This window comes from Siniperca chuatsi, linkage group LG20, assembly GCF_020085105.1.
Source record: "Siniperca chuatsi isolate FFG_IHB_CAS linkage group LG20, ASM2008510v1, whole genome shotgun sequence".
NCBI classification, from domain to species: Eukaryota; Metazoa; Chordata; class Actinopteri; order Centrarchiformes; family Sinipercidae; genus Siniperca; species Siniperca chuatsi.
The window spans coordinates 13,432,510-13,455,144 of NC_058061.1; the positions used below are offsets into that span (position 1 = coordinate 13,432,510).

The 22,635-nt window shown below is 38.9% G+C and overlaps 3 protein-coding genes across 6 annotated transcripts; 2 read left to right on the plus strand and 1 right to left on the minus strand.

Moving 5' to 3' along the window:
* Positions 1-102: 102 nt before the first annotated feature.
* Positions 103-3,759, plus strand: LOC122867953 (progestin and adipoQ receptor family member 4-like). 2 transcript variants are annotated; one of them, XM_044179432.1, is made up of 3 exons: positions 104-413; positions 1,533-1,751; positions 2,945-3,759. In XM_044179432.1, the coding sequence occupies exons 1-3, from the start codon at positions 245-247 to the stop codon at positions 3,376-3,378; spliced, it is 822 nt and encodes a 273-aa protein (XP_044035367.1). In that variant the 5' UTR covers positions 104-244; the 3' UTR covers positions 3,379-3,759. The 2 variants fall into 2 exon arrangements, with proteins under 2 accessions (XP_044035368.1, XP_044035367.1); XM_044179433.1 differs by lacking the exon at positions 1,533-1,751 and having other exon boundaries at positions 103-413.
* Positions 3,760-3,833: 74 nt separating this feature from the next.
* pelo (pelota mRNA surveillance and ribosome rescue factor) lies at positions 3,834-13,737 on the minus strand. Of its 3 annotated transcripts, none has more exons than XM_044179427.1 (13): positions 13,705-13,737; positions 11,836-11,928; positions 10,155-10,305; positions 9,614-9,704; positions 8,286-8,449; positions 6,784-6,844; positions 6,419-6,580; positions 6,289-6,335; positions 6,107-6,180; positions 5,934-6,005; positions 5,488-5,562; positions 5,378-5,409; positions 3,834-4,114 (listed from the first exon to the last, which is right to left on the minus strand). In XM_044179427.1, the coding sequence occupies exons 2-13, from the start codon at positions 11,913-11,915 to the stop codon at positions 4,020-4,022; spliced, it is 1,104 nt and encodes a 367-aa protein (XP_044035362.1). In that variant the 5' UTR covers positions 11,916-11,928; positions 13,705-13,737; the 3' UTR covers positions 3,834-4,019. The 3 variants fall into 3 exon arrangements, with proteins under 3 accessions (XP_044035362.1, XP_044035361.1, XP_044035364.1); XM_044179426.1 differs by lacking the exon at positions 13,705-13,737 and adding an exon at positions 12,408-12,808; XM_044179429.1 differs by lacking the exons at positions 5,378-5,409; positions 13,705-13,737 and adding an exon at positions 12,408-12,808.
* Positions 12,970-20,319, plus strand: ppp1cab (protein phosphatase 1, catalytic subunit, alpha isozyme b). Its single transcript, XM_044179430.1, has 7 exons — positions 12,970-13,374; positions 14,534-14,665; positions 15,240-15,470; positions 16,228-16,332; positions 18,243-18,466; positions 19,135-19,269; positions 19,410-20,319. Exons 1-7 carry the CDS (start codon positions 13,320-13,322, stop codon positions 19,503-19,505), a joined length of 978 nt encoding a protein of 325 aa, XP_044035365.1. The 5' UTR covers positions 12,970-13,319; the 3' UTR covers positions 19,506-20,319.
* The last annotated feature ends 2,316 nt before the right edge of the window (positions 20,320-22,635 follow it).

The window sequence follows — 22,635 nt, forward strand, 5'->3', positions numbered from 1 at the left end:
TTCCCCAGCTTAGGGATAAGAGCCCTTTGCTGATTGGTCATACTGAAAGCATGCCACTTGGCCAGCTCAACAGGTTGCTTGCTTGGAATTGTACCTGTCTAATGATGGATTTCAAGGAGCAGAATTTCCAGCTAGTCGTGGTCATGAGTGTGCCTCAGAGTCCTGAGCGTGGCCTCGTTTAGGATGTAAATAGTGAGGAAGCTGTGCTGTCAACTAAATGTGAGGGCATTGGCTGCAGGAAGTCATGATGGTGCTTTATAAAGGACCGCGGCTGTTGGACTTTGCAAAGACCCCTACGCACCTTCAGTTCAACAAATATGTCCTGACAGGCTACCGGCCAGTGTCCACGGCTCAAGAGTGCCTCAGGAGCCTCTTCTACATGCACAATGAGCTGGGGAACATTTACACCCATGGTAAGTCCAGAAAATAACTGTGCATTGCCTTTGCTTTCAACTGCTATTCTTTATCTAGGAATCCACTCCCAATAAGTGTCATTCTGGACTAAATGTAAAAATGTCAATAAGCTGTTTTGACTGCATCTGAATTATCCCATTAAATGTAGATATATCTTTACAGTTAAATACACAGAGCACATTTTTTTTCTCACCTTGTATATATTTAACCCATACGGGGGGATGTACAAACAAAACAGATCACACACTACTACTACTCTCCACTACTCTCACTTATGGCCAGTTACAAGCATACTTGACAAGGGTGTGTAGTGAGGATATGGGGTATTAGCTGTAATCTGCCCTGGGAATCCCTGTTCTGGAAATGTCCTACTGTTAATAAGGTCTTTAAAGGTGCGTAGTTGGCTGACACTTTTCAGCTGTAAATGCCCATATGTATCATGGGAAAAGCATCCTGGAGATACAAATGTTTGCATAGATTGCAAGCAACTGCAACATTATGAAAATATATTAAACTTATTGTTTAAAAATGGTGCTTTGATTTAAGACTTACAAATTCAAACCAGACTTAAGTTGTGCAAACACTAGCAAAGATGGACATTTAACAGTGCACAAGCTAAAACCCACAATAGCCTTGAACTTCCGAAGGCATCCTCTTCATGCTCCATTTTCTCCTTGGCTATCCGATAAGTTCATTAAGACTAACACTCTTACTAAGGGGAAGTAAAGGGTATTAGCTTTAGAACGTTGCTCAGGTTTCTCTATGCATGTAGCCAGAAGGCATATCTTTCACATTGTTCCTGGTAAAGAAACAAACAGAGGAACCACTCTCAAACTGTTAAATTCCTCATATTGCTCTGCCTAAGGTGATATTTACTTGCACCTGCTCACTATAAAAACAGATGTCATTAACCCACTACATAGGCATCAACCCTACAACCCTAACGAAATAACTGTCTCCTATAACAATAAAATACTAAAGTGTAATGATTTCTGAAGGACTCGCACCCCTGTGTAGGTTTCAAACATTTTTAATTTCTTCTATCTTCTATCTAATTTCATCTAATTTCTCCCGTATCCTCTTTCTCCTTTCAACTCCTAATCTTCCGGTCACCTCAGGCATCCCTTTTTTCCTTTTCTTGGTGCTGCTGCCTTTTAGTATCCCCTGGATGGAGGTGGACAGTGTCTGGATCTGTGTGGTCCACTATCTGGCCTGCCTCTGCCCCACTGTGGGCTCAGTGGTCTACCATGTGTTCATGAACCACGTGGGAGGAGAACATGTGTACGACACCCTGCTCTCCCTGGACATGTTCGGTGTCTGCCTAGTTAACACCCTGGGTAGGTTGCTGGTGCTAATTGGCTCTGCTGTCTTCTCTCTGAATTCTCAGTGAGTGCAACATCTTAAATCACCACTAATCAGAGCTGCTTTTAAGTCTAACAAATTAATCTTAACTCAAGATCCCCTCACTAGCTTATTCTGGTGTTTTAAACCACATCTAAATCACATCAAAATAAGCTAACTCGATTGTGAGATGCATTTGAAAGCTCCGGGGGAAAAAGCTAGTAAGTGGTCCTTGAGTTAAGGTAATGTCAGACTACTGTTTCTAAGGTCTGAACTCACACTCATGTTTTTGAATCTTTTGGGGCAAGTCCAAGTCAAGTCTCATGTCTTCATAAGCAAATTACAAATCTTTCTCATCTCTCAAATTCTGACCATTAAAATGAAAAGACATTTGAACATTTTCCTTTCAAAGATATCTTAAAGAAATAGTTTGACATTTTGGGAAATATGGTTATTCGCTTTCTTGCCTAGAGTCAGATGAGAAGAGCAATACCACTCTTAGTTCTGTCCTTTCAATATGAAGCTGGAGCCAGGCAACGGTCAGCTTAGTTTAGCATAAAGAGTGGAAACAGGGAGAAACAGCTAGCCTGGATCTGTTCAAAGGTAACAAAATCTACCTACCAGCACCTTTAAAGCTCAGTAATTAACACGCTATATCTCGTTTGTTTAATATGTACAAAACACAATGTGTAAAAATAACACATTGTCGTTTTACTGGGGGTTATGTGACTATTTCTTGGCTGGCAGCAGTGACTCTTGAAAGTCTTGTCACCACCACTGACAAGCAACCAGTGCAGACTCCTCAAAGTCACTGCTTCCGGCCAAGAAATAGTCCAGCTTTTGTTAATTTTGGACAGAGCCAGGTTAGCGGTTTCCCTGTTTCCAGTCTTTATGCTAAGCTAAGCTAAATGGCTACTGGCTGTAGGTTTATATTTACCACAGTGTTATTGTTCTGAGATTTTACAAGGTCAAAAGTTAAGGCTTGATGATTTGAATATGTTTGCCAAGTCCTTAGGGAGTCAAGTCTCAGTAAAGCCTCAAGTCCTCATTTTTGACTTTCTGCCTGACTCCAGTCCAAGTCTACACCTTTGTTAATAATAACCCTGACAACAACCAAGTCAATAACATCTGACTTAGTTTCAGTGACATTGCCGTTTATTCCCTGGTATATCTTCCCTCTTGTCACCAGGGGCACTTCCTATCATCCACATCACCCTTTTTTGTTACCCAGCAATGCGAAGGACTGCCTTGCTGGTCTACACCCTCCTATCAGCCTACGGCATCTACTGTGCCACCACAGCCCGTACTAATGTCCTGCGCCTGCGAGCTTTCATCTGGCAAGCCCTGTTCCGCTTCAGCCTCTTCCTGTTCCGGGTGTACGGCAGCGGGGTGGGCAGCCCAAAGTCCCTGCGCCTCTTTGTCATAATGGACTCTCTGGCTGTAGTGGGAGGGCTGGTCAACATCATCCAGATCCCTGAGCGCTTCATCCCAGGCCTGTTTGACAACTGGGGCAACAGCCACCAGATAATGCATGTCATGGTTATTTGCTCTATTATCTACCTGCATTGGGGCACACTGGAGGATTTAGACTGGATTAAGACCTACCAGTGTCCTACTGAGTGATACCAAGTGTATCATGTACACACACGCATGCACTCAAGGCTTGGCTGATAGAAATGAGATTTAGGATTCAATGAGGCAGGAGGAGTAAAAGTATAAAAAGAAGAGAGGCAAATTGTTTCAAAATGCACTTTAGTCTGCTAGCTGCTTAAATTCTTCAGAAGGGAAGTTTGCAATTTGACATTTTACCAGAGAAGAATAAGAGGAACTTCAACAAGCTTTAAACTGTGGAACTCAAATATCACTATATCAAATTAATATTCCTGAGCATACTTGATTTTCAGTTTGCTGAAATGCAGTAGTTTTGGGTCATATTACCCGTAACCAAAATCATTTTTAAAATGGAAAATGAAAATATTGTATGTAATAAATTATATATTTTTACATCTTGCTTCAACTTTTATTTCATTCATGTATGATGAGATGATTCATGTGACAAAGTAAAATAACACAAGTGGTTGAATGCCTTTGTTGTTTAATTGCAATAGAGCTATAATGTATATACACTTTGAAAGAAAAATCACTGTTTTTTCTATTCAGTCAAAATTTTCAGTGAGTCAATGCATTCTTGTATTATTTGCAACATTGGATGACCTTCTTCTTCTTTTCTGCCAATAAGAGCTCTCTGGTCCATATTCTGTGGATCAGTCTTCGTCTGAGGTGCTGTCGTCCTCAGCCTCTGATAGGTCGGCAATGGGAAACCGCAAGATGGCAGCTACTCCACTCAGCTGAGTCAGTTCTGAGGAGACAATCAAGGACAGAGGCATCATGCCCATTCAAGCTGGCGGGGCACGGGCCCCACTGGATTTCTGATATTCTTATTTTATTTAATATTTTATTTTATTACTATTATTTTTTTATGATGTGTAGTTATGATCATTATATATTATGAGCCAAAAGTATTCTTCTAATTATGTCATAGACCATTCTTAAAAAAGTCACACTCCCCCTTTTACTATGGTACTGGTTCGCAACAGCAGGTACGCGTGCACACAGCACTCTGTAGCTCATCAAGTGCTGGAGGAGATGTAGACTACAGCTTAACAGCATGTTGCTGAAGTGGTTAGTAGAGCATCAGTCCCTTTTTCAAACGTGTGAAACTGAAATGCCAGAAATGTATTGGAATGAATGAAAATCCTACACTTGGCTATTATTGCTCCCCCCCCAATGCTATGTGATGTCAGCACAGTCTCATCTGTACTCATGCTGCTTCCTATGCATTGTGTTTGAAATACAGCTATTACCATGTTGGCAGGTTCCTTTCATTGGCAGCTTTTTATTGCCTATGCTCTCTAAATTAATTTGTATTGTGGCTTTTTATGTGAATTTATGCCCCTTAAAATTTTTGGGTGAAGCAGACAAAATTTTGCTCTTTTTATAGAAAAGTGGCAGCAGTATAGAAGCTAGTGCAGAAGAGAGTGAAAAAGTGAGAGTCATTTTCAGTAACCATAACAGCACAAATAATTGACATGAAAATCTCTAAATAAATATACAATATTCACCCTAATATAAAGTGGGAGATTACTGAGCTACAAAAACTGATTTAGTGAAGTTTTAAAATAATCCCCCCAAAGTCTTTGAATATACAGTATATTTCAAATTGCAGAAAATTATGTGATTATTGTCTTTTTTTTCTAGGGATTGATGGCGGTAATGTGCCGAGAAGAGTAGAAATCCGCCACCAAAGTGAGTTAAGAAGAAGACTGCAAGCTGAATTATTTTTTTTTTTTTTTAAATCTGCCCTTCAAATGTTTTGTGAGGAACTAAATACATTCAACCCATTTGTTAAGCCTCAAAGATACCCACAATTTGTTTTGGCGAGGAACACTGAATGTAAACATGACTTTTTTTGTTTACAAAAAATACTTTTAACCAGTAAACCACTAGATTATGCCTGATTAATGATTTTGTCAAATAAGTACTATAGATCTTCATAAAAAAAACCTTCCATGTGTCTTTTCAATGTAGAATTGATAAAAATCAGAATGGTTTTATAACTTACGTTCACCAGACACATGAAGGCTTGAGAATATTCTGCATGAAAGAAAGAAAGATCAGCTGGTTATTAAGATGTTAATTCAGTCAGTCTTTTAAAAGATTGAGAATTGGTACCTGACATTGCCGCCATTGTCTCTCACGTTGTCCACCAACCGAACGTAACGACTCCTCATGGGGACATCTTGATGTCTGGACATACACGTGGAGACACACAAAACATGCATTGATACACAGAGCAGATTTGATTGTTCCTGACTGTGAGTTTACATCACTAACAATCCCTCGTCTGATCAGTTTAAAGCCAATAGAGTTGCAGGAATAGGCGAAGGAATATGTGAATAGCTGAGAATTGAAGCCACTAAGTGTGTGATTTTAGTATCTTTTAAATGATTCTGGTGGCATCACGTTTTTGATGGTATAAAAATGTGATCATCCAGGAGAAAACTGTTGAAAATGTCACTTGGTAGCAGCTAAACAAAAATTGCACACCTGCACTGCGTGTTTGAAATAGATAAGCTTAAGATCTGTGCCAGAAACAAACAGTATCTATCAGTATGTACCTGAACAGCTTATCGCTTATCAACAATGTATCAATGGCAAGGGCGTCAGCAGCTTTCTCCACATGAGCCAGTCTGTGAGGATGCAAAGATACAAAGGTTGTTGATATCAGTGTGAATGAATGAGGGCTCTGTGGGTCACTTCCTGTTGGCTGTTCTGGTGCATCATCACTCACCCATAGAAGGCTCTGTCAGGCTCATGCTGCAGCATCTTATAGAAATCTTCCAGGGCTTTCACCTCTCCTGCTGCCTGAAAGTTAAACATAAATACCAGTTAGTCATCTTCTTCCAACTTGAGAGCATTTGTTTACAGGATGATGAATAAAACAAGCTGACAAATCACAGGATGCATAGTCACCTTGGTATCAGAAAGCCTACTTGTCACAGTGGGATCAGAGAGGATTTCTGCAAAACAACAAGCATTTCACTAAGTTTTCACCTTGTGAGGAGATGTGATTGTTTTATTCTCAGAGCCCACAAGCTCCTACCTTTGAGTGAGTACTTATGACCTGATGACGAGTGGACCAGTATGAATTTGGGTCGATTCTCCAGCAGGATCTTGTTGTCCTGTCGCACCGCCTCTTTAAAGAGGTAGGTGATGAACTGGTCCCTCACAAACCCTGGACTGGCAACCAGGATGCACTTCACCACTAGTTTCAAGGAAGAAAAATCAACTAAGCTTTTCTAATGTTTAGTTTAATTTCTTTAAACAGAAACAAGCATTTTTTGAAAACAAACAAAGATTATGTGGCATCAATAATAAACCACAACGGTGCCATAAAAAGTGTTTAACACAAAACAGGAACATGTGTATGCATGTGTAAGTGTGTATGTGTCTACACAGTAGCAGTACCATCAAAATTGATGTGGCGAAGAATAGCCTGCATCACGGCCTCATAGAACCTCTCCAGCGCCTGCAAAAAGAGAGACAGATAGTTTGACATCAGGTACTAATACGGAGGGACTGTGATATCCACTTACTGTATGTACCCAAATGTAAGACAACGTTTTGTTTTTGTTTGTTTTTTTCCAGAAATCCCACTTGAAAGAGTGGAGTCGTCTTACACTCATGACTAAGCAAAAAATGTATTATGCATCCAACACTCTCGATTCAATTGGCATGGGAAACGGATGTTAACATTGCCAAAGCATGTATGAAATAAAAAAATACACAGAAAAAAATGTTTTGATTAGAATATTATTAGAATATATACAAGTAAGTAAGTAAGTAAGATAATACAGTAATAATAATAATAATAATAATAATAATAATAGGAAATAATAATAAAAATATTGACTTGCAGTTAAAAATACAAATTCAAGTAACTGAAAACTACATAAACATTTGTTTTATGAGTGTGTGTGTGTAGGCATGTTGATACATATTGGGCAGTAAGATCTGCCCTGTCTCCTTCTCCTTGGAGTATTTTTAATTTTGAGAGGTCATTTAGCTCTTTGAAATCTGACATTACGGAGATGAACTTGTTAAAGTAAATGTTTCTTATTTTATTGACTGTTGTACATTGTAGAAGGAAGTGCATCTCCGTCTCAACCTCACCTGTCGAACAGTGACCACATTCGTTTTTCTTTTGGTTGCCAGGATCTTTTGTGTCTTCCTTTTTCGATTGCTAGTTTGTGGTCACTGAGCCTGTACTTGGTTAGAATCTGTCTCTGCTTTCTATCTAGAGAGATATTCTGCCAATTCATAATCTCTTTTTAGGGCCAGATAACATTCTGATCTACTTTGGATTTGAATTTCTTCTTTCCAATGTTCCAGATAGGTTTCTTTACATTGTGTTATAATTTGGTTTACTCTGATTGGTGTCTGGCAGTTAGTCTCAGCACCGGCTGACATAGGGGTCTCTTTTCTGGGCTCAGCTCTTGGGTTTGGAGGCCTTTGGAATGGAGGGTGTTTAGGGGGCTGGATTTAAGGGGATTCAATTTGAGGCTCTCTTTTGAATGTTAATTATCAGTGGGTTTCTGCCTAATTCTGCTCTTCATACATTTGTTGGTGTTTTCTGTGTACGTGTAAAATGTATCTGCAGAATTCTGCATGTAACGATTCTGTTGGTTGTTTGTCCCAACAGATATAACTATGATGACTGAGTGGACCTCATACTTCACTACCATACAATACAGCGCAATGGGCTGGATGACACTATCAAATATTTTAAGCCAAATTTTAATTGGAATGTGGAAATTATAACATTATCCTCCCATCAGTCTATCCTCTATCCAGTCTTCATATTTCTTCTCTGACAACATTTACTGTTAAAAACGACATCCTCTTTCCTCTTCTTTGCGTGGAAAGTTCTGAGCTCATTATGGCTGTGCAGTTACAGAAAGGTGACCTGCCTTCTCGTGCTGAGTGCAGCTTCCCTTTCTCTTGCGAGGAATGGTGACCTCCACTTTTGCACGAAGCAGCGTCATGGCGGGGGTCACGAGCACCAGGTTGGCCAGACCCTCCTGCATTACCACAGCTGCCACGTCGGCCTTCTGGGTTGCATCACATGCCTGCTCTAAAGGGTAGACAAGGCAATGAGAAATGGATCATATGAGGTAGTGGGTACTTCGGGATCTACTACAGTTTTACTGTTAACTACTGTATGTATTTTACTGGTAAAGGAATTAGTACTTAATGCCTGTAGTTCAGTTCAGCACTTTCTCCAGAAATGTAAGTTATTGTGGTGAACAGCAGCAATGACTCAATGGACCTCCACTCCTTCAAATACATGAACCCCATCTGTCAGTTAGAAACTTCCCTCCTGTTTCTCCCTTTTCTGTTCCCATGGCAACACTCTCTCTTTGCTGGTCGTAATATATGAACGAGAGGACTGTGTATTTTCTGTAAATGAAAACCAGCTAAAATGTCACCCTGTCAGTCAGGCAGTGCAGTAAGATGGTAGCTGACATAAAAAGAAAGTAAAACAAAAGCAAGAACAGCCTACATCCAATCTGGAATTATTCAAGCAAAGTATTTAAATAACTTGCAAAAAGGGAAAAATGTAAACTTGTCAAAACAGCTTTTAACCTTTAACATGATCTCAACTCTCCAACATCTGTAAGCAATTTTGACATTTGGACTCCCTGTGAGAGCGAAAACATGTAAATCTATTCGGCAGTATGTTTAAGTTGTCCAATGTTACTGTGGTAACATATTAAAACCAAACCTATTGCTCTAGAACAGTCCAGGTGGAAAGTAACCTAGAATAATCAAAACAAGCAAACACCAAAATATGGGATACTTTGTTTGAACTAGAGTGTTTGTTTGGTTCGTTTGGTCAGTAAAGAAAAATGCTATTTACACTTGGGTGCTCTCCAACTAACTGCACCAAGAATGGCTGAAATGTATATCTTAGTCCTCTTTCAAGAGATCTGTTGGCTGTCTGTTAGGAGTGTGAACAAATCTGAATTAAATACAAGAAATTACCCTAACAAGCAGTTTTATGGGTATAAGGAAATAAATGAAGATTTTGAAAGCTGAGTGTGCAGTTGCTAAAGCCCATGAAATTCTGTCTGGTAAACAAGATACTTGTGAGTCCATGTGATTACTGTTTACAAGTCACGGTTGACGTGCAAGTAGGGAGTGTGAGCTTAAATGAACCAAACACAAGAATGAGACAAAGTAATATTTTCTGCTGTGTTGTAATCTCAGTCAAATGTAAACAGCAACACCTGCTTACCGATTCTGTCCAGCACAACACTGTCCCAGCTCTTTTTAGCTAGAGTGAACTTCCTGTTGAGCTCAAGCTCAATAGTGTGGTAAGCCCCCATCTGATGAGTGAAGAACAGAACATAATCACAACTACTTATATCAAACAGGAGTTATCATTAGGACAAACTGAATAGTATGGCTGGACAATGACAAAAATATTAGTCAAAATATAATATATATTGACTGTCCACAACAACATAACCAAAATAAAAAACCTTTTACAGTTAAATACACTTAATGTGTATCACCTGCAAAACCTAAAACCTTAAAAAACCTATTAATTTGTTTTGATTAGATTTCAGAACAAACGAAACTGACTTTCTGTGAAACTTTTCAAATGGAGAATAAAATTGACTGATTTATCAGACACCATCTACATGTATAACAATCTCCAAAAATCTTAATTTCAATCCACCCTAATTTTTTTTACTCTAGTCTCTCTGCTCCACTTTAAAACGTCTATAAATGTGACATGACTACAACTGTCAGGTTGCTTAGAAATCTCAGACCTTGACATACTGGTTCTCCTCTATGTTAGTGCCCTTTACTCTCAGCTGGCAGGCCTGGGAGTCAAAGTCGATGGTCTCCACACTTAATGTTAGAGTAGTCCGAACTCTGGAGCTGCCCACGCTTCCAGTCGGGGACTCTGTCTGCACCTTCCTGTGGGAACAGGGGAAAGGGACTTTAGTTGTGACTCTGATGACAAGTTCTGTGTGTGTTTTTGAGACCAAACACTGAGTGATACACAGACGGAAAGAGTGAGAGAAAATACTGACAACCTGAAAAACAAGCATAATCATTTACAAACACAGATTGATTTTAACAAACAAAGCTTTAGTAAAGCTAAACTGGACACTGACTTAAGAGCTTCACTAGGGAACTGGAAACATTACATCTCTATACTTGCATTTGTGCTGCGGCTGTTGAGCTACAGCTAATCAACAGTGCTTGAGTGCTACTTTTTTTTAACAACATGGCTATTGGGTGCATTGTGAAAGTTAGACATTGAAAGAAATAGTATATAGATATTTTGATTACTGGCTCAAAAAAATTACATTGGCACTGTCTTTCCTTAATGGAATCTTGACAAAAACTACACAAATTACAAAACCTATTAAATATTATTGTGATTCCTATGATGATCAAGATATGGGGCTGAAGTAGACTTGAAGTTTTTTTTTTTTTTATGGCTGAGAGGTTTCAAGATAGAGTTGGGAATTTGTAGTCTTGCAAAAACAAAAATCTTGCAAAACCAGAAGTCATGTGTAAATAAAGCTTTCTGTTGCAACTCTCCATTTCAGATCTCAATTCAAGATTCAAGATATTTATTGTCACTCCGGTTATCCAAGTACATTGTCGTGAAATACTTTGGCTGGGAGGCTCCATTACAGAAGAACAATAAGTAAAATAGTACTAAACCACTGTCAGGTTACTACAAAGTCAACCTGTGTAGCTGGCTGCATTGATTGCGGTGGATGTGTATCAAATCTGATCAGTGGTTGTAATGAAGGTGGAAGAAAGCTAAACCTTGAGTAGCTTTGCCCTGATACAATACACATGCATACCATGGCAATAGTGGCAGATTTTTAATCCTTATCAGCTAATGGAGGAAAAAAGGACTGACAAATAAAACGGGTACAGAAAAATGCTGCATTGCCAATTCTGTAGTGCTACAAACTAACAACGCCAACATCCTTCTCCATGGGGCTGGAAACTGTGAGATATTTGGGTAAGCACTACAAAACTTCAGCCTCATCTCATTGTTAATGTAAATATTATCACTTTTTAAATCTTTGCACGCTGCGCATACTGTATATATCCACCTTCCTCATGTATATAAAGCAACCTGTTACATTAATCATATTTATTTCAGCACCATTTGCACTCTGCACCATTGCACTAAATGTCTTACTGTTTACAAATGTTACTGTTGTTTTTGTACTTTTTAAGATATATATATATACATAATAAAAATAAATATATTTATATGCACATAGTAGCTTAATATTTGTTTACCTTGTTGAGCTTGCTGTCTTTGTTTTTAGCTGTATTTATGTCTATTTCTGTGTATGTACATTGAAAGCAGTGAAAAACCGGAGTCATTGTCATTGTCAATCCTTGTATGTGTACAGATACCTGGCCAATAAAGCTGATTTTGATTCTGTCACCTTTATCTGATAGAGTGGTTACCTGATAGTGGAGGCTCTCAGGCTGTCCCCCACTTGCAGCAGGTTGTAGGTGTGCCACATATCCTCTGCCTCCTCTGGCATCAGAGTCACCTGACTGAAGAAGTGTAGCAATCAATAAGCCAGGTTCTGAGTTGGTGTCATTCATGTTAGTGATTAGTCAGGTGTGGTTTTGGTTATCACAAAAGAGCTGTTGATATGCTCTTACTTTAAGATGTCAAGTCATTATTGTGGGCAGTGACACCCACAGTAATTATGGGGTGTACATCAATTATAACACAGTCGGGGTTTGTTTTATTTACTCACTGAGTACACTCAGTCGTTAAAGCGAAAGCTATCCACAGAGTCTCAATCATACAATCTATGCTCACATAATTATATTTCGTGCCCTGTGTTATCAGATATTAACTATAAAAGGAACTGTTTCCGTACTAATCCAAAAATCCCCACGCCTCTGCTAGTACAGGTGAATGTAAATCACATATGGACATTTACCACGACTATGTTGACACATGTACAGTCAGCTGCAAAATATGCTGGTTAGCTTGCTAGCAATAGCTATAGCCAGTCACTCACCCGGCATTATCTTTTTCAATGTCTTTATGGAGCAACTTCATGGTCGGATGGTTGTATGATATAAACAAGAGTATTATTAGCGTAAAGCAGATAGGTTCACGTTTATCTGAGTTAGGGTCATGTCTATCTTAAAGTGAATTAGCCAACTAGCTAAGCCATCTCTCAACTTCAGAATGAATCACTCGGTGCGTGTTGCCAGCGCTAGGACATTACGTCATGCCAGAATACGTTGTCATTTCTTCCCATCTTGGTCACTTCCGTGGGTGTCGCTTTACTGCGCAACAAATACAGAACGATACACGCAGGAATATTTGAGTAAATGTTGAAAAACACGGCTTATCTTGCATTGTTTGCTCAAATCTTCCATTTAAGGCCAGCAAAATGTGAGATATATTCGAGAATGATTGCCCTTTTTACATTGTGGTTTGCGATGAGTAAATGCTGACCGACATTGAAAACAGCCAATCCCGGAGAAGAGTGGCTCCCCCAAACAACGCCTATTGACAAAACTGACCAATGGGAGCGCAGTAATTGTCAGCCCTCCTCCGTTCAACCTCGCTCATTTAGCCTTTTTTTTGTCGATGGCATGGTGCTACTGGCTACGGCAGAAACAACGTTGTCACGAGAAAATACGAATAATTAAAGTGAATTCGGATAGCTAATGGAAAATAGTTGACTAAGGTGGACTTCTAAAGTACATGACAGCCATCACATCTTTAACAATTCAGCACCCAGCCTCAAATTTTGAGGTTGCTAATTCTGCCCCAAGGTTAGCTAGCTAGCGGGCTAACGATAGCCGATTAACGCTAAACTAGTTGAGCTAACGATAACTCGGAAGCCATTTAACAGTTAACGTTACAACGCCTTGAATTCATAGGAGTTATTAGAAACCGACCAGAATAGAGGAATAGCATGGCAGAAGCCGATAAGTTGAACATCGACTCCATTATACAACGTCTGCTGGAAGGTAAGAGTATTTCGCTCGATATTTATTCACCGAGGTAGCCATTTTAGCTAACAAGCTAGACAACGATAGCCACCTATGCTATGTTAGCCAGTTAAGTTCATCTAACGTATTGCTTCTTGCTAACGAAACACAGGATTTGAATTGTGCAGGCTATTAACCGTCGGTTGTGTTTGTTCCCACTCGCCCGCATTAAATACCTAGTAACGCTTAAACGTCTTATGTTTCATATTTATATTTTACTCTGCCCGAGAAAGTATCCACACAATTATCACTTAAAAATGGATGCAAGTGGATCTAAATTGTTTAGCAAATTCGTTGTCCATAACGTACCTTTTTTAAAGGATCCTTGGACAAAATTTACTTCCTTGCTAGCCGAATGCCTTTGGGCAGTAAGGTCAAAATGTAAATACGATGTGAGCTGGAAATTGAAACATAACTTAAATGTATTACTGTATGTCATCAGGTGGCATTCTTTGAAATAGTCCATAGTGTGCTTGGTATTTACATCCAAACGAGTTATATTTGTAGGGCTGGCTCAGAGATGTAATTTAGAAAGAAGTAAAAGCACTTTGGGTGGTATCAGAAAGTCGAAAATGAGTCGTTACAATTAGCACAATTTATGGGGCAGCTCCAGGATTTGTCTCTAACCAAGAGTCTGCTTTTTCTGCTCTGTTGCTGAATTTAGGGATGTAGTAGAATACTTATGAAATTCTTATTGCTATTAAACTAAACATAAAAAATTACATTTCTGACTTTTGGTTGTAGATGAGTACTCAGCATTAAGATTTACATTGTAAAAATGTGCAGTCTACAGATTAATCTACAGGTTCCTTTTGTTCCACGTTACAATCATTAAATCAAACATTTTAATAATCATGATGGCTCTGATGGAGTTCATGATTGAATACTAAAAGGTGTGCACGCTACAAATTAACATATCCATGGCAGTCTGCCCTATTTTGCTCAGAACATGTGAATTTTTGTTTGTTTGTTTTGGGTGTTTTCAAAAAAATACTGTTATATTGTCAACATCTATTTTTGAGTAGTGTAGTTCTACTATCTGCTCCCTATAACAAATGAGTATAAATAATAAACTCGGCTGTGTTTATGGTTTTTTGTTTCCAGTGCTTGTTTTCACTCTTCCATTTTTCCCTCACAGTGAAAGGCTCCAGACCTGGCAAAAATGTTCAGCTGACAGAGAATGAAATCCGTGGTCTCTGCCTCAAATCCCGGGAGATCTTTCTCAGCCAGCCAATCCTGCTCGAACTTGAGGCGCCCCTCAAGATTTGTGGTGAGGCTTAGTTGTGTTGTTTAGAGTCAAGGGAATTCTCAAGTGTCGTTGCATAGAGTTTGCAAATACTCTTAGATAGCTGTTGTAGCTTATAGTGCTGGACTACTATGAGAAAGCTTACATTTACATTATACAGTGCATGGCTGTGACCTTGCCACATAATTACAGACCTATAGGGATAAACTGATAATACTGGCCTGCCAGTGCAGTGCTGTTTTGCTCTTCAAGTCTCCCAGGAGTTGCCTCACTGTGTCATACTGCTGATGCCACTTAATGAACAATGCTAGTTTAAAGGAACAGTCTGCAAATTTCAGGAACTGGCCAAGTTTGCACTCCAGTGAGAATCACATTCAGTTAGTTGTCTCATCACCACAAAAACAAGTCAAGCAACACCAGAATAAGAGTATTAATTTAAAATAATGCATGGCCAATCATGGTATTAAGTGGTGTTGTTAATTTGCTGTTGTACCTCTATCCAAGTCCCTTACCTTTTGTTGTGCATACACACACAGCATGCTAATCACACCTTTGACCAACATTGCTGTTTTCACTCTAATACTACTTGTCTCACCAGGTGATGTTCATGGGCAGTACTATGATCTGCTGAGGCTGTTTGAATATGGGGGCTTTCCACCAGAGAGCAACTACCTGTTCCTGGGGGACTATGTAGACAGAGGCAAGCAGTCACTGGAGACCATCTGCCTGTTGCTGGCTTACAAGATCAAATACCCAGAAAACTTCTTTCTGCTGAGAGGAAACCATGAGTGTGCCTCCATTAACAGAATATATGGCTTCTACGATGAGTGTAAGTTGTATGGCATGCATACAGATACAAACAGACTTTAATCTTACCACTACTAACTACGGTTCCCAGCAGTTTGCTAAAAATGTAAGCCCAAGCCTGTTGGCTTTTCTATAGTCTAGGTAATACAGCCATTGATGTTCATTAACATCAAAACTGAAAAAAAGAAAAAGGAGTAGCGTAAAGAATATACAAAAAAAGTTATGTCTGTTCCAGTGTAATCTTAAGTAGTGTGAAGACATAAACATCTATTCTGCTATCAACATCTAAAGACAATCAAAGGGTCACAATCAAAGTTATTGTTGAGCAAAGATTTACTAATATTAACTAAATATCCTCCCCTGTGTGCATCAGCTGTTACTGTTGCCATTTGGCTGGGATTATATTGACAACAAAAATGTGCCCTTCACTTTGAAATTGGTTTACAAATGTAACTATTTAGTATACTCAGAAAAGCAATGCAAACATTTAAACTAAATTGTGAATCTGAGTTGGAACTTTTCTATTAAACCTGATGGGGAAACTGATGTATTATTAGTAACAAAAGCCACAACACAGATAACCCTTTCAGTACACCCAGCTTCAGGCTAAGGAGCATGATCAGACAGGAGTGATTAATCACATGCCTTTCTCTGCTATTCAGAGAGCCAGGATTATGTAAAATGGTGTGTTTCTAATGTGATGCAAGAGGTGCAGCTATTGAGATTTTATTGGTCTCAAGATTAGATTGTGACAAAGTAATTGTGGTTTTCTCCCACAGGTAAGAGGCGATACAACATAAAGCTGTGGAAGACCTTCACTGACTGCTTCAACTGTTTGCCTGTTGCAGCCATTGTTGATGAGAAGATCTTCTGTTGCCATGGAGGTATTCCTCATCAAACAGTTCATTTGGCTTCTGTCCAGAGCGCGCACACAAACTCGACTGCACTGTTGTTACTGTCAACATAATGGTCAAAGACCTGTAGGATCCAAATTTCTGTTCAGCAGTCAGGGAAGTCGGCACTTTTTTATTTATTCATTCTAATCACGTAGTTCAAGTAGAAAATACCTTAAAACTTCAATTAAAAGCGAGCCCCATTTAAACGCAGAGTCCTTTTACTGGCTGGGTGTGGCTACACATTTTGACAAATAAACACAGTTCTCAATTAGACGCCAGGTCTGGTTTTTGGGAAAATCTTTGGATGTATTAAACCTCTTAAAGCCCGCCGGGTTGCTCGCTTGAGCTAGTTCTAAGCTGCTTAGATCGTGCATACAAATATAATATTGACATGCAATCGTTAGATCGGTTAGATTCTCCACAATTTAGTCATTCAATCCATTTTACAAAAACCATGAGCACCCAAGTATAATGCATTCAGATTTACTGGCATGGTAAACGAGAGAGACAGAAAAAAGTGGTGACTCCCTGCCTTTTGAAGTGGTCATAAAGTCAGAATATGTGTCCATTCCTCGATTACTTCCCATCTTTGCTGAGCTAGAGTTTTGTGCAAAAGGATTTAAAGGCCAGTCCCATAAATAGCCAGGTTGAGTTTAGTGATTGAAGCAAATAAAAGCCAGGCTAATTGAAGTTTTACAGTAGTAACATTTGATATGTCTGTCCATTCAGTGTTTTCTTATCAAAAACACACAAATTAATATAACGTATGTGGGTTGGTAATGACAATTTTAAAGAAATGCCGTAGTCAATCACTCACAAAATGCTCAGCTCAGAAAGAATCAAAATTAAAGGAACCAAATCTCTCTGTGCAGAACTCTTGACAGTTATGACTAGTTTTGCAGTAGTTGTGATACAGAAAACAGCATAGTAAATGGACCTGCGGATTCAGACAACGTGACAAAACAGCCAATCACAGCTATCTCATGTCTGCGAGACCAACTACACAAAATATGTAAACAGGCACTGATAATCATGAGGGTAAACACCACTTCCTGCTTCGAACATATAAAGTTACAATAAGACCGAACACACAGAAAGGATATTGTATGTTTGCTAGAGTCTTAAAAAAATATATATATCTTTTGAGCACATTGCAGTTAAAGCCCCAGTCCATTGTTTTTTGGTCCCAAAAATGTTTAATTTGTTTTATAAATAAAGCATTTTTTTGTGTTCCAGCGGATCATGATTTATTGGGCTGCAACTAAGGATTATTTTTATTGTTGATTAATCTGCAGATTATATTTTTGATTAATTGTTTGGTCTATAAAATAGGGAAAAATGTCCCTCAGTTTCCCAGAACCCAAGGTGACATCTACAGATGGCTTGTTTTGTCTGACCAACAATCCAAAACCCAATGATTCATATTCACTTAACAGTCATAAGACAACAAAACGGCAGCAAATCTTCACATTTGAGAAGCTGTAAATAGGGAATCTTTGGTATTAATTTTTATTAATTAAATAAATTTTCAATCAATCTACTAATTGTTTCAGCTCTAAAAATGAATGTACAGGGCTTGTCATGGTATTCTTTTCAATCACACCGTTTAGCTCTAATAATCCTTAAAGAGAGACTTGTGTGTGGCAGGTGTCTCAACTTTGCACATTCTGCGACCATGGATGCTCCTTGGTTGTTACACCGTAGACCCTCTAGATCCCCCTCTTTTTGCCTAGTTTAGGATTTTCTGTCTCTGGTGAATTTGAAAATGAAAGAGAGCAGTAAAACCAAACTCAGGCTTCAGAACATCCAGAAACATACTGTATGTGTAGCATCACAGATGCTAAATTCAAGTTTTTCTACTGTCTAACATGTAACTGTTGTACATTGAACTTCTCCAGGCCTATCCCCAGACCTCCAGTCTATGGAGCAGGTGCGACGGGTCATGCGCCCCACTGATGTGCCTGACCAGGGCCTCCTCTGCGACCTGCTGTGGGCTGACCCGGACAAAGATGTGCTGGGCTGGGGTGAGAACGACCGTGGTGTCTCCTTCACTTTTGGCGCCGACGTGGTCACAAAGTTCCTCCACAAACACGACATGGACCTCATTTGTCGGGCCCATCAGGTCAGTGCACTACCTTGAACCTAAAGTTAAAGATGTTTTTACAGTAGGAATGGAAGGCAGTTGATGAACAAGTAAGCCGGCCCTCTTCTGTACATCTGGTTAAACCGGCAGGAGTTGGGTGTGGAACTTGTTATGGGAGAGTTTCTCTATGTGAATAGTTTTATAGAGACAATGACAAGTAGTTTTACCCCTAGTAATGTTAAGGAGGGTGGATGGTTGGATGGTTACTAGGTCTTTTTATTATGGTTTTATTTTTCCTACATTATTTTTTGTGTGTGTGTGTGTGTGTGGGGGGTTGTTGTTGTTGTTGTTTTGTCTTTCCTCCTTTTCACAAACTCATTTTGTAGTTAACACAAGGTTAGCACATTTATTAGACAAGCTTGTCCAGCTGAATATGTCAGGTGTAACTGCAGAAATACTTGGATAGCCCACAGCTACTTCAGCACAGTTGGATTTCAGTCCAGTTTTTCTGATAACCAGGTAGGCAGTTTGGGTGATAGCAATGCATTTATGATGTATTTTCTTGTCATAAGCCCTTTTGTTAAAAAGAAAGTGAATCTGGTTCTGTTTTGTGCCTGATTCATTGTATACAGTTAAGAATCAATTGTTTGTAATTACTCTCACTCCTTTAAAAACAACTTGTTAAGCCGTCGTTTATCTGTTTTCAGGTGGTTGAGGACGGATATGAGTTCTTTGCAAAGAGGCAGCTGGTGACGCTGTTCTCAGCCCCAAACTACTGCGGTGAGTTCGACAATGCCGGAGCCATGATGAGCGTAGATGAGACCCTCATGTGCTCATTCCAGGTAAGCAAGAAGACCAACCCAACCTCTCAGAAAATTCAGAATCTCATAAAACTGGCCTTGCATGTCAACATTATCAAAAAAATATATCAAGTTTTTGTTGTTTTTTGCTCAATGTTGTCATCTTTGTCTCCCTTTTACAGATTCTCAAACCTGCAGACAAGAAGCTGTTCTATGGTGGTGGAGGGGGCATGGGCTCTGGTCGCCCAGTCACTCCCCCAAGGAAAGCTAAGAAATGACACCAGTAGTTTGCCCTCAACCTCCAACCCATCCCTCCTGCCCTCTCTACCTCTCTTCTCCTTTCTTTCACCAAACAGCCAGAAATCAAACCTATACCCAGGGCTTTTTTCCTTTTTTATCTGTACTTCTTAAAACATTTAATGTTACGAATTGTCTGAGTGAGTGCGTGCGTGTGCAGACGACGAACGTGTCTTGTCTGCCGGTGAGCATTAAAATCATGTGTGCACGTGTACATTTTGTGTGAGAGTATTAGAGATTTATACTTTCCCCTCTCTCTTACCACTCTTCCCGTGGAAAGGTTGAAACCACAGTGTCTGTCTGTACAGTAATTTGACTGAAATGCAGGGTTTGGGAGACAGTGGGAGATTGCTGACATAATGAATTTAGCAGCAGACCCCTACCAGCAGGTGATGTGTGTGTACTTGTGGAGGGGGGAAGTATTTTGTTTTCCCTGTCCTCTGTACTGTAAAATCTCAAACACAGGTGCGTGTGTGTGTGTGTGTGCGCGCACGCGCGTGTGCGTGTGTGTGTGTGTGCGTGCGTGCGTGCAGTGTCTTGCCTATCTGAGTGTGACATCTCAGTATCCTTTAAAGAGGAAGGAGTATGTCTCGCAAGCACATGCTAACCCATACACACACACACACACACACACACACACACGCGTATGACTCTTCAGATTCATATGAGCCAGAGCTGTAAAAAACCCCTACAGTTTAGGTTTGTACAGATTTGATTACTTGAAAGAGATTTTTTGTGAATTCGTTTTGTAGTCTTTCATCAAGTTGACCAATAAAGCGAGAATCTGAGCTACAATGTCTGAGTCATTTTTATTTTTTATCTTGTATCTGCTATATGATATTAACGTGGATTTGTAATTAATCTCCTGCAAATAGCCTTTTATATATCTAGTTAATAATCCCTCACAGTACTAGGAGTTTCCTGTGCTGTTTCTCACTTCATCTGCTCAGAACACCAGTAGTATAGAGACCCAAAGTGTTCAATATTAAATTGATAAATTACATTATGAAATAAGTTATAAAATAAATAAATATTTGGGTTTTAACAATTTATAGGATTTAATTGTTCACATGTAGCTTATTATGAAATGTGTTTTCAACCTGAATCTTTTAACAGTGAGTTTGTGGGTCACTTATTATTTTGAAATAATACCTGCTGGAGTAAAATAAAAATTACTTGCAATAAACTGTCACTGTTAAAAGAAGCAGAGTGAAATAACATTTTCTAATATGAAGCTAGGCTTTACAAATGTGAAAATGGGTTGCATTTATTTTCATTATCAATTAGTCTGTCCATTCTCATTTGGTCTGAAACATGTCAGGAAAATAGTATTAATTAGTAATTTCCTAAAGCCCAAGGTGATGTAATCAGATGGCTTGTTTTGTCCATCAAACGCAAAAGCTAATATTATTCAGTTTACTTTGACATAAACAAAGAAAAGGAAATGTTTGGCATCGTTGCTTTAAATGTGACAATTATACTATCATCAAAGTAGTTGGCAATTCTGTCGCTTAACTAATCCATTTATCGACTGATCGTTTCAGCTCTAGATTATTTCACAATTTCATGGTTGTATATTTTGTCCATATTTATTCATATGATTATTACTTTAATAATATTTATTTATTTAATATTGAACACTTTGGGTCTCCATGAAATATGTCTTAACTTAAACTCAGACATTTTACAAATAATCTAAAATGTTTTTTAATATACAGCTTGGCTAAAAAGACTTTGGTCAGATTTTTTGAGTCAGCGATTAATTGATTTAGTGGAAAAAGATAATTTCACAAAATTTTTGTATTTTCATTACTGGCTAATAGCTCACTCCGAATAAAAAAAGACCTTTAACAGCAACAAACTGAATTTCTAATTTGACCAAAAATTACTTAAAGGAGGCTGCACAGGGGTAATTTAGCCTGAAGTGAATCCAACTTTACTGAAATGAAAGATTCACATTTGGAATTCACCTTCCATGCCCACACAAGCAACATGCTTTGTAAAACAACACATACTTACACAGCTACACAAATGTTTCCTGTCCTTCATGTGAATGTGCAGTATGTCTGGATAAGTTCAGCTGTTATCCACTGAGCGGAGCTGTTGAGCTCTTTTGACTCCTCCAGTCAGAAGATCCACATAACTGTGAGACATTAACACTGTAGCTTTAACTGTGAGCTTTGGTTAACAATTTTCCCAAGGGAGGGTTTACATTTAACAAGTGCTGGATGTATGCCTAAAAGTAACTATGGTGGTCTACTGTTGCAGCAGTTGCAACATTTTGTATAAAATCCTACCTCCATTAATAGGTTGGTATCAATTTAAATAATATTTTTTTAATAAAAGTAATATTCACTTTGTGTTGCTACGCAGTGGCCGTGTTGAAAACTGTACTGCTTTATGTTCCTCATTCTATATTTATCAAAAAAGGATCCCATTTCTTTCTTAGGCATTTCTCTGGCTCTTTTTGCATTCATTCATCTTCCTGTCATCAACACCCTTCTTCAAGGCGCTCTGTCCATCATTTTTCCTTCCTTTTACAGGGCCAAAGAGGTGAGAGGTGAAGGGTATAGGGTTTGGATCTAAAAACACAGAGCATTTTTTAAAATGGAAATAGATTTTCTGCTATTCCCTGTCCTGTAGCTTGATATGAATAATTGTGTTTCAAACTTTAAAAAGTCCAGTAAGGTGAAAGGTGAAGCCTCGACTGTATGTTTTCCAGAAAAACATTTCTTAAGAATTCAGAAAGATTCATCATGAAATTATTTCACATGTATTTCATAATATCCTGATGCAGAAACAATTGTTCCTTTTTTTTTAACCTCCTAAGAGAATGTGGTTAAGAATAAAAGATGTTTATGAGGCATAAATATGTAGACTGTAACTGTGCACTGCTTCTGACAGAAACCACATTCTCACTGCAAAACTGTTCTGATATCTGTTGGCCCCTGGGGGCCTCAGCCTTTCTCATTCTCCTTCAGGAGTACAATCCTCGGTACATTTATAGCGTGATGATAGATTTGAGGACTTAAAGTCACCCATGGTCGTCACAGTTTGTCACTGGCTATGTGGTCTCAGATTCTTACTGCGGCACTTCTATAGGATTACGTT

Coding starts and splice junctions, on each gene's coding strand:
- LOC122867953 (XM_044179432.1), top strand. CDS start 245: ATGATGGTGCTTTATAAAGGACCGCGGCTGTTGGACTTTGCAAAGACC. Junction 414..1,532: donor GGGGAACATTTACACCCATG/GTAAGTCCAGAA, acceptor CGGTCACCTCAG/GCATCCCTTTTTTCCTTTTC. Junction 1,752..2,944: donor CTGCCTAGTTAACACCCTGG/GTAGGTTGCTGG, acceptor TCTTGTCACCAG/GGGCACTTCCTATCATCCAC.
- pelo (XM_044179426.1), bottom strand. CDS start 12,448: ATGAAGTTGCTCCATAAAGACATTGAAAAAGATAATGCCGG. Junction 6,006..6,106: donor CCTGACAGAGCCTTCTATGG/GTGAGTGATGAT, acceptor GCATCCTCACAG/ACTGGCTCATGTGGAGAAAG. Junction 4,115..5,377: donor CCTTCATGTGTCTGGTGAAC/GTAAGTTATAAA, acceptor TTGTCTCCTCAG/AACTGACTCAGCTGAGTGGA.
- ppp1cab (XM_044179430.1), top strand. CDS start 13,320: ATGGCAGAAGCCGATAAGTTGAACATCGACTCCATTATACAACGTCTG. Junction 13,375..14,533: donor TATACAACGTCTGCTGGAAG/GTAAGAGTATTT, acceptor TTTCCCTCACAG/TGAAAGGCTCCAGACCTGGC. Junction 15,471..16,227: donor ATATGGCTTCTACGATGAGT/GTAAGTTGTATG, acceptor TTTCTCCCACAG/GTAAGAGGCGATACAACATA.